The 12,109-nt window shown below is 30.8% G+C and overlaps 1 protein-coding gene across 1 annotated transcript; it reads right to left on the bottom strand.

The window, feature by feature from the left end:
• Window positions 1–4,071: 4,071 nt before the first annotated feature.
• On the bottom strand, window positions 4,072–4,779 carry LOC120115815 (vacuolar iron transporter homolog 4-like). Its single transcript, XM_039136413.1, has one exon. It carries the CDS (start codon window positions 4,730–4,732, stop codon window positions 4,079–4,081), a length of 654 nt encoding a protein of 217 aa, XP_038992344.1. The 5' UTR covers window positions 4,733–4,779; the 3' UTR covers window positions 4,072–4,078.
• Window positions 4,780–12,109: the final 7,330 nt, after the last annotated feature.

The following is a 12,109-nucleotide window of genomic DNA, read 5'->3' as shown; positions in this document are numbered from 1 at the left end:
GAGTATGTTGCGATCTCTAAGACTAGGAATTGATTATTAGAATTTTCCCATCAGATTATAAATTTAATATATGAATTCGTAGTTCTAAGTCAAGAATGAATTCTTAGGTCATTTTCACTATCAAGGAGATCCATTTCGCTTTTTCATTTCAAGGGTATTTTAGTTATTTCATCCAATTCTATCGTATGTATTACATCAGTAAACTAATCTTCAAGTGAGTATTCAAGAATCGAAATTCTAAGTCTTTTTTCATCTCGGAGATTAAAATTAATTGTATGAATTTTTCTATCCAAAACAAGCACTTAACATGTGAATTCAATAGTTTTATCGGGTCAAGTATAACTTTTTAGGGTTATTTTAGTTTCGAGGACAATCATTGTCTTTTTACATCATAAAAGTATTTTCGTAATTTCATATCCAAGCATTTTTGACATTAAAAATTTTAACGAAAATAATCAGAATTTTAAGGATTCTAAGGCCAATCGAATTTCCAATTAATTACCGAACTTGAAATTAATTCTTATTAGTTTTCTAGTTCCTTACACGAGTCTGAGTCTTATTCGGTTTCCTGCCTTTTTAGCGTTTATAGTACAAGTTTCAAAACAATTATCGATAAGCACATGGCTAATCATTTTCATTCATGCATTTACCAATTATCAACGAGTACCATAAAACATTCAAAATGTATTAAAGTATTACCTCAATTTTTGAGCCATATCGATCGACCAATTTGACTCAATTCTATCTCTTTCGAGCTTGAATTTAACGTCCCAAAATATCTTGGATACATGGCAAAACAAATTGTATCACAAACATAAATCAGGAATCATGATATCAGACAAACATAATTCATAATTAGTAAATCAGGAATCATGATATCGATCAAGTAAAACATTTATAAATAATTCAGGTAACCTATCATTTTTTAAAACAAATAAAACAATTATATAGAGCATAAGGAACACACTAGAATATCCAATTATTTTTTTGTAGATACTTGCTAATTATTAAGAAATGACAGAACTTTGTACATTGATCGAGTTTTAGAAACGGGTCCCCATTCAAAGGGTTCGATTACTAACAAATCAAATCAAACATTTAGAAATTATTGCTTCATGACCATTTAGGATTCAAGTGCATCAGAAAGGCATTTAGGAACCTTTACATTAGAATTAGTGAAGATTCAGATATAAAAGGAATGATTCCATTATTCAAGCAATCAAAGACATTGACGTTACGATACTTGAAGAATTCTTAGTAATTTAACCCAGTAAATGTAAAGCTGTCATTTTCAGTATTCATGGTTTATATCAAAATATCAAGATTTCAAGTTAAATCGAACTAATATGATCTCAACATTGCGATACTTACGAATCATTCGGACCAAGTTCCTTCACGAATATTCACTTCTTAATTCTGACTGCACTAGTTGAACAAATCACCTTTAGAAACATCATTGAACAGATCTTCACGAGACGAAAAGATTTCCGGTGATATTTATTTTATTTCTACATTGCAACAGTATAGAAAAAAGATCGACGTGCTTGGGTCGTGCTCTAAACTTTAAAGGGTGGTACAACACTTAGGCTTATCGGCGTTTCTAGAATTTATCCAATGACATCCTATTATTTCTAGGTCATGAGGGTACTTAGGCCACTTCAGTACTTAGGGTTATTTTAGTCATTTTAAAACTCCAGAGTATTTTGGTTGTTTCAAACAATTCAGATACATATAATACTTCCAATAAATTAGTCTTCAGATATTTATTCTAAAATCAAAACTTTCGAGTATGTTGCGATCTCTAAGACTAGGAATTGATTATTAGAATTTTCCCATCAGATTATAAATTTAATATATGAATTCGTAGTTCTAAGTCAAGAATGAATTCTTAGGTCATTTTCACTATCAAGGAGATCCATGTCGCTTTTTCATTTCAAGGGTATTTTAGTTATTTCATCCAATTCTATCGTATGTATTACATCCGTAAACTAATCTTCAAGTGAGTATTCAAGAATCGAAATTCTAAGTCTTTTTTCATCTCGGAGATTAAAATCAATTGTATGAATTTTTCTATCCAAAACAAGCACTTAACATGTGAATTCAATAGTTTTATCGAGTCAAGTATAACTTTTTAGGGTTATTTTAGTTTCGAGGACAATCATTGTCTTTTTACATCATAAAAGTATTTTCGTAATTTCTTATCCAAGCATTTTTGACATTAAAAATTTTAACGAAAATAATCAGAATTTTAAGGATTCTAAGGCCAATCGAATTTCCAATTAATTACCGAACTTGAAATTAATTCTTATTAGTTTTCTAGTTCCTTACACGAGTCTGAGTCTTATTCGGTTTCCTGCCTTTTTAGCGTTTATAGTACAAGTTTCAAAACAATTATCGATAAGCACATGGCTAATCATTTTCATTCATGCATTTACCAATTATCAACGAGTACCATAAAACATTCAAAATGTATTAAAGTATTACCTCAATTTTTGAGCCATATCGATCGACCAATTTGACTCAATTCTATCTCTTTCGAGCTTGAATTTAACGTCCCAAAATATCTTGGATACATGGCAAAACAAATTGTATCACAAACATAACTTAAACGTGGAAATCAGATCAAATCGATAGATAAAACGTTGAAAAACAACTTATCAAGTTCGAATTTGGCGAAACATACCCCAAAAATAGACTCTAAGTGGCTCAACTCGGTTCACCACAGACCATACTGGTTCGACCAGTCTGAACCGGTTTAGATCGATTCTGGAAATCCCTATGCAACGATGAAGTCCACACGTAGGCGGCAGAGCGTGGGGCGCGTGCTACATCTCTGGTGGTTAGATGACGAAGAAACTTTCCAGATCGGTAGATCGTTGGCTCATAAGTCTTGTGCAATCATCGTTTCACGACGAAAAGCAGCGAAGAACGATGAAAACGTGCCTCCGAGAACGGTCGAACACTTTATTTGCTCACTCATCTTGATGGCGAAGACGACGACGATGGAAGTAGAAGGAACACCGATCGACGTGAAACACTGAGCTGAACCCAATGGCACCGACGATGTCATAAATAGACGTCGAAATCGGCACGAAAATGAGAAAAACCGATGTGATGGCTTAAAACTTTGACGAGGCTTCAAGTAGCTTTTCACGGCGAACGACAACAATTTACGTAGTGTCGTCGGTCAAATTTTGATCGCGATGAGGGGACGAAGTCGTCAATGGTAATGGTGCACCCCAAGATCGACGGGAGAAGGGTGGCCGGAATTCCAATGATGAGAAGAGGGGACAAATTTTATTATTTTACTAGGCATCTTAACAGTAATTTGGCAGAGTAGGTATAGGCTCCAACATTCTTCCAAAATGAAGTAGTTTGAGCCCCACTCGTCTCAAATCTCTTCCTTTTTTTTAAACAAAACATAATGGTTAAATTCGATCCAAGGCATGGTTTTCAGAACCGGACAGGTCAGTGAACCGATCGTGCTATCGGTTCATTGGTTCAACCGGTCATGCTACCGGTTCATTGGTTGAACCGATCGAACCGGTCAGATCGGTCGTAAGAACCGGACGACGTCATAATTATTTAAAGAATTAAATAAAAATTAAAAAAAATTAGGTTGAACCGGTTCACGGTCCGATCCGGTTCGAACGATTCCTTACGGTTCACTAAAACCGGTTCAACCAGGGTATAATGGACCAGATTAGATAGCGATTTCCGGTTGAACCGGTCCAGTTTTCAAAACAATGATCCAAGGTCCTAAACTGAGTGGAAAAGTTGTGAAACCACCCAAAGTCTCCAAAATTTAGCAGTTTGGTCCAATAATAATTAATTAATCAAACAATTAGGGGCGTGACAGTCTGACACAACCAGCTTTCTCTTTATAATCGAACACAAGCTTCATCTTTTACTCTTTATATATAATTACTCAGCAAGCATAGGGGGATGCAAAGCTTATTTACGGTGCGTGCTCGTCTTAGAATTCAAATATTTTTATATGCCCTCAACGTAAATTTATCTTTAAAACATGAAACTAACCATTAAACACGTAAGAAAATAAATTTTACAGAAAAGAAAATCAAATTTGCATCTCATGACCGGAGCCAATGAGCTTGGTGAGCCCAAAAGTAGCCCCCATCGCCATCCATCCACCGACCACCACCCTGGCACTAGATTTCCCCACCGGAGTTCCACCAAGCAAAGCCCCCACCACTCCAAACACCACCAAAGCCACGGTAGCCGCCGCCGCCACCACCGCAATCCGCACCGCACGCTGCCTTATAAAAGCAGCAGCCAGTAACGGAACCACCGCACCAACAGCAAAAGCCAAAGCCGACGCCAGGGCAGCTTGAGAAGGATTCGGTAGTTTCTCATCATTTCCACTCCCCGATGATCCCTTCCGCTTCTCTCTCTTCATCTGAGCTATCTCCACGTCCCTTTGGGTGCATACGGATACGAACTCTCCGATCGCCATGCTACAAGCTCCGGCGACCAAACCCGCAAAACCGGCTATGATCATAGCCTTGACGTCTTGTTTAACCGAGCCAACACCCATCATTAGTGACGCAACGGAGACCAACCCATCGTTGGCACCCAAAACGGCAGCTCGGAGCCATTGTCCTCTCTGAGAGTAATCAAATTCATCAACGGCAGGCTCATGGACATGATTTTCTTCGGAGTCGATGACGTCATTATCAAGCGATGAAAGTTGAAGAGCTTGAGGGGCAGCCATGATGATCAAAAGAAAGAATATAGAGACGATAGTAAGTAATAATATGTGAGATGAGAAGGCTTGAGGAGTACACACGCCTTTGATAAAGAGAATTTATAGACAAATTTGTGGAATGGTGTGAATGGGTTGATGCTGAAAACAATGTCCACTAAGGTCCTAGATAAAAGAGTGTGGAGGGCACACTCTCCTAATATTTAATGTCAGCCATGTCAATTAATTTGGCCAAGCCACTAAATATTAGGTTACACTGATTTTTTTCATTACATTAAAATTGTTATTAAAATCGATTTCATATATTAAGATTTCTTCGTTACAATAATCATATTCATAAATTTAATTATTTATATAGAAACCTAAAGAATTATATATATAGAGTTAGAGTTCACTTACGTAGAACTCTTTTAGTTTTATATGAATCTAAGATAGTTTGATGAGTAATAATAAATGATTGAGATTATTTTTTTTATTTTTTTCAATGAATATTTTCTCATCTCCTACTGTTAATCTCAACTATATATTTTCATTCATCTAATAGTCTTAAATTTCTGTAAAATTAAAATTGTTTTATATTACGTAGGCGAATCTAATATTTTTATATAAATATAAAGAAAGTGCAGTTCCCACACGAAAGTGGGCAAAGAGATTCATCCCCAACGTAGCATATTTGAAGTGTGCACTCCACACGACACCTCTTTATCGGCTATAATATTTAAACAAAAAGCTTGATTTCCATTCGCCCTTTAAGACCCATTTCTACACTTTCCAAAATGCTTTATTCCATTTCTAGTCTTTTCATTACTAAATATCGACTATTAAAAATATAAAATGTTAATCTCACTATATAATGTTGTTTTATTAAGTTTTTTTACTATTAAAGTTACAAAATGATCATCTGACTATTCATTATGTTCTAAAGTCGTCATTTTTCGTTAAAAAATTGATGGTTGTCTAAGTTGGACTTTAGCATGATGACTGAGATATGATACTCGTTTGAGATTACATGATAAGATTTTATTATATCACAATCAACATTTTAACGTTCAACTTAAGATACCTTCAATTTTTTAACGAAAAAGGACGAGTTTGAAACATAATGAAAAGTCGGGTGACATTTTTGTAATTTTAATAGTCAAGGGACTCAGCAAAATAACAATCTATAGTCAGAAGACCATTGTGTAACTTTTAATAGTGTAAGGACTTATTAAAGTAGCACCCTATAATCGAAGGATCATTTGTGTATCTTACCCTAAATTTTAACTAAAAATATATTTTATTAATGAAATAATAATAATAATGTAATTCAAATTGAACAATACGATTATTTTAAATCCAACGCATAACCCTAACAACTACTTCTAATTTTCCCTTCTGAGTTATTTTAAATTCATATTTTTTGTTAATTATAATTATTTTTTAAATTTGGAAGTATATTACGATATTTATTATTTATTCCAGTTGTAATGTTATTGTTTATCAATATTTTGACTGATTTTTTCATTATTATTATTATTATTATTTTAAAATGCACGTCCATACCCACCCTCCATGCACTAATTGATAGACTAGTTTTTTTTAAATAAATAAATATTTTTATTATTATCTTTCTAAAAATATCCATGTGATTTCTCAATTACAAATGATATGTAAGATGAATTATGTTGAAATTACAAATGATCTATAAATTACAAAGAAAGGATTATTAATTTATTCATTAATGATAGTAAATTATTGTACAACGTTTACTTTGTTTTGGTCAATGGTACGGTATTTATCTAATTGAATGTACTTATTTGTTTATACAATTTTAAGTTATTTAAATTAAAAAAATCAATTTTTATTTTTAAACCACAAAGTTATATATATATTTAAGCATATTTAAATTCACGTTCTCTTGAATATTACAATAACAATCGTATCAACTGAACTAAAGGTATGTTTGATATACTATAATTGATTTTCTGAAAAAATTGATTATCTGAAAATTGTTTTACGTAAAATGAATTATTTTTTGGAAAAAAGTTTTCGAAAACTATTTTACGTATTTTGATGATAGTGTAAAACATTTTCACTAATTTTTTTGGTTGCCCTCCAATTTCAAGGCTTCGTTTTGACTAATATGGATTAACTCGGGTCGTACATTTGGCTTTGGTGGGTAGGGATTTTGGTTTTTTTAAATACATGAAGGAATCGAACATGAGACCTTACTTAAGCTATATCAAATTGCTTACCACTTGAACCAACCCATGTTGGTTCATTTTCACTAATTGCTAGATACACTATAATTAATTTTATAGAAAATAATTTACATAAAATGAATAAAGTTCGGTTTGATTAATATTTCCAAAAAAATCAATTTGATTAACAATTAAAGAAAAATGTTCAGTTAATTAGGTTAATGATAATTCAATTCGATAGATGATCGAATTAACCGTTTGAACACATGTAATTTTAATTATTAATATTTTATTAATATAATACTAAATTATTATATTAATATGAAATGCATAAATTAATATAATCATTATTAATAATTTAATAATATTATATTTATAAAAATAATATATAATATTAATTATATTAATAATTTATTATATAATACTAAATTAAATTAAATTAAATTAAATTAAATTAAATTAAAATATAATATCATATATTATTATAATATATCTGAGTATATATTAATATAATATTAAAAATATAATATTATTAAAAATTATATTATAATACTATTAAGTATTTTAATAATTAATACTTTGTTAAAAATATTAAATTATTAAATTAATATTAAATAAATAAAATAATATTTGAGTGTTTATTCTCTTAAGTGAAAAATTATGAAAATGTTTTACTGAAAATCAGATAGTAAAATATTTTACAGAAAATACAAAGGAACTAGGAAAATGAATTACATTGGGAAAATCAATTATAACTATTAAATACCGAAAAATATTTTTCGTAAAACCAATTGATCAAACATCAGAAAAATATTTTTCGAAAAATGTTTTCTAACTATCAAACACACGAAAATGAGGAAAACATTTTCCGAAAAATATTTTTCAACTATCAAACACACCCTAAGATTCAATTAAAAATTAATAAATAAATAATACATTTCAAAACTATTAAAAATTAAAAAAAAAATAACTAGAAAAACGAATAATGACTATATTGAAATGTAATCCTTCTCAAAATCAGAGATATACTCAAAATTTTATGTTATGGGCGAACTTCTAAAATTTTAAAAGGAGATAAACTTATAAAATTTTAAGAGTCGAAAACAGATTTTTAATAAAAATACATAAAAAAGTTATAAAATATATGATAATTTAAAAATTTTTAAAGGACCACTGTCACACCAACCTTCAATCTATTCATACTCAATATAATTAAATGGTTTATAGCCCCTACTTAAAAAGTAAATTTTGGATAATAAATTACAGTACAACATTTACCTAATTGAATGTACTTATTAATTTTCTTTTTGGTCAAAATGAAATTAGTAGATGTTACCAAAGGTTATTAAAGTTCTCTTATTACTAAATAAGGAAAATTTTAAAAATAAATAATTTTTACAACACACTTGGTTAAATTAAATTTAACAACACAATATTAAATTACTAATAAGCTTGGCAAATTTTATAATAAATCATTTTTTTTTATTTTTAAACATATTATTTCAAAATTAAAAATGTTAGAACTAATAAATGATATTATTGCATGAAATGTAAAATAAATATAAAACATGCAGTTATTCTTTTAATTCGTTAAATATAAGGAAGCAAATAAAATAAAAGGAAATAACTAAAAGGTTTAATGCATGAATTAGTCCCTAAAGTACATCACTTTCCCACTTCAGTCTTTTCATTTTTTTGGCCCAGATCAAGACCTAAGGTTATTATTTTTTCCATAATAGTCCCTACTGCTGCCAATGTTGTTAAAAATGGACATGTTGTGCTTATTAGAATGCACCACGTGGCAATTCCAATTAAAAGTAAAAGTCTCAAAGTGAGAAAAATATACAATTTAAGGATCAAATCAAGCATTAAATCTTTAAAAATGTGTTACAAAAATAAAAATACTTATATATATTAGAAAATGCTTAATCGTTTATTCATTTATATTTTTTAAAAAGTATATATTAAACACATTATATCTCTACAAATAAATTTTTATTTCTGCTAACCAGATATGCTTTTAAATTTATGAAAAATTGATGCTAAAAATTATTTTTTGGAAATGAAAATAGAAAAAGTTAATTACACCAATGGAAACACCAAAGAGATCAAGGAAAATAGGCAAAGAGATCAACAATCTTGATGAAATAGAGAAAATCTATAAGAAATGAGTAAAAAACAATAACAAAGGAATAGAAAATGAAGAAGAAGAGTTTCATCCATTAAAGAGAACTTCAGAGAGTTTCGGGAGAAAATACAATAGTGTTCGGATGAGAGAAAATGAAAGGAACGGTTACTGAAAACTAGAAATGAAAAAAAAAAACAAAGATTAAAAGAATGAATCAAGATGGAAATTTGGCAAAAGGGAGATGAATGATACGGTTAAGAAAGGAGGAAAAGCCATCCACATAAGCCTTGGTAAAATAAGCTTCAGAGATTTTCGATTTGTGATCTTTTACAATTTAGTCACTAAAAACATAATTTCCAATTTATTCAATTTTGTCACCTTGTAAAATCAAATTATAAATTCCCAAAAATAAAGATTAATAATTCAACCCCTTCAAATCATTTTAGAAAATATTTATCAATTAAAAATATCGATATTAATATTTTTATCGAAAATTTAAAAATTGTCGGACGACCGACCTAAAACTATCGACTCGGATTTTGGGATGTTACAACTCTCTCCCCTAAAAATGATTTCGTCCCCGAAATCAACTTAAAGAATAGTCATTGATATTACAACTACCACACTTGATCAGATTCACTAACAACTTACTTGGAGTTGTGGATACACCACAATAACACATCGAAAACCCTTCCTTACCCCAAGAATTCCTTAAACAAACCAAATCATAGCAACTCTCTGTCAAAAGGAAGCCAGACACAACCCCTTTATCGCAATCACAAAAGCAATCATACAAACAATCAAAACAATTTCCTACCAACATCAATTCATGGCAATATCATAAACACACTCAACTCAAAAGACCGATATAAACGACAAGCGACAAAACTAATGTACACAACAACCACATATGAACTAAAAATATCCTATCTAATCCGCTACTAAGAACCACAACAAGAATTCCTTTCAAAACAAAAACCTCATAGAAAATAGAACAATCAATTCGAACACCATCCTCTATTACCAATAACTTATCGCACAAATACCAACACCCAACCATAACTTTATCTAGCTCGAAAAGAACAATTTCACTTATTTTCAACCTCGCAAGCCCAAATCAAAACCAAGAACATGCCACCACTAGTGCTTGATCCTAAAAATCATAATACAACATTTTAGACCATACAAACCTCAAATATAACTTTCTAAAATTTAACCAAAAACCATAAATTATTAATACAAGTTCAAATCTACATATCAACACTTACATTACAAAACTCAAACTGGCGATCATCAATTAGATACAACCCAATATCAAGTTCAAACTTGCACCCAAAGTCTTCCTACAAAATTTACAATATGGAACAATCGAAAATCAAACGTCATACAGAAACAAAATCTCAAAATGCATAACTTAACTCGCACTATCATGCTTCCACTGCGCCACTATGATAAATCTTATGATCCCCACAATCAACTTAACTTCAATCCACAAATATTTCAGTTCCGCCTTACATCTTTAGTTCGAAATTACTAACTCGGACAATCCATCGCAGAAGCTCCAAAAACACCAATAACATCGAAATAAAAATTGCCACTCCAACATTTGAATGGAATACAGCAAATCCAACAAACCCAAACTCAGCAAATCATACCCTTTTATTGTATACTCAACCAAACAACAAATCCCGCAACACAGCTCACAACCCTTCCACCAACCAAAACTCAAAACATTTGCAATTACACAAACCTTTATGACATCACAAATCAAACATTTACAGTCCTTTAACAATTCGAAAACACTCAATCCCATACTAAGCATCAAACAATTACTCTTTTATAACCTTACCCATATTGAGCATACGTGATTACCTTATTATCAAACGCTCAACAAAACTCGAAATTGAACAACATCTCAGAAAACTCAATCCCACTCTTTTTTTCTGACACGAAACTCACTAGATAATTGTCGACATTGTTTTTCGCCCAGGCAGGGAAAAACCTGGTATGATTTAGGGGTTTTTCTTTGAAAAGATTTTAAAATGTGAGGAGTCGCCACCAATCATTTAAGGTGCGATCAGGACACCATAAAAACCAGGTGATTTTAATAAAACAATTTATTTTTATCAAAATACTAAGTTTAGGGTCTATGAAAAACCAAAAAATAGGTTTGGGAGTCAGTTATGCGTAGGGAAGGATTAGAACCCCCATAACGTCAAAAAATTGGTACCTAGTTGATTACCCTATATTTAGAATCGAAAAATTTGAGTTCGAACTCTATCTAATTTAAAAATATTACGGATGCAAAGTTGAAAAGGGTATTCGTTTATTAAATCCAATAGCATTCGCCCCTAGCATGAATGTTGGAGATCAACTATTGTTCCCAATAATCGAACATTGCCTCGTTATTTTAGAAATCATGATGCGGTCTTGAAAAGGATGTCGACCTATTTTAGGAATCACCAGTAGTCACCCCTTGAGCATACTTGGGGGAGATATTCTATTGATTCCCCAATAAGTGAACATTGTCTTAGGTTTTAAAACATGATACAAACAAACAGTCTATTATTAACCCTAATTAAACTAAGGGTATATTAAGGTTTTCTCTATCTTAAAGTGTCAAATTATGAAAATTAAAGAACCTAGAGGCCCAAACCTAAAAAATGTAGGCTCTAATATTAATACTACTTGATTTTAACCCGTTATTGAATCGAATAATCAATTTTCACCATCGGGCATCTTAAAGCGAAAACCAAATTGAATTATTCCCTAAATTAAAGGACTAAGGTGAAATTAAACCTAAAGTTGAGGCTCTAATTAACCTAATTAATTATGTTAAATATCTAATTAAAAAGTTCAAGGACTAAAGTGTGAAAAGTCTAAGGTTAAGGCTCTAATTATTAACCCTAATTAATTCTCCTTTTTATTGAATCGAATAATCAATGAAAACCCTCGGGCACAAAGGAGAGGGCCAAATCGATTATTCCCTAAAAGTTAAGGGATTAGATCTTGTTAAAGTCTAAATTTAGGGCTTAAACTTTAAAAAGTTAAATTTAAAGATTATAATCTAAAGCC

The sequence above is a fragment of the Hibiscus syriacus genome, unplaced genomic scaffold, assembly GCF_006381635.1.
Source record: "Hibiscus syriacus cultivar Baekdansim isolate YM2019G1 unplaced genomic scaffold, ASM638163v2 tig00110279_pilon, whole genome shotgun sequence".
In the NCBI taxonomy this organism is placed as follows: Eukaryota; Viridiplantae; Streptophyta; class Magnoliopsida; order Malvales; family Malvaceae; genus Hibiscus; species Hibiscus syriacus.
This window is presented reverse-complemented; position numbering and strand designations above follow the sequence as displayed.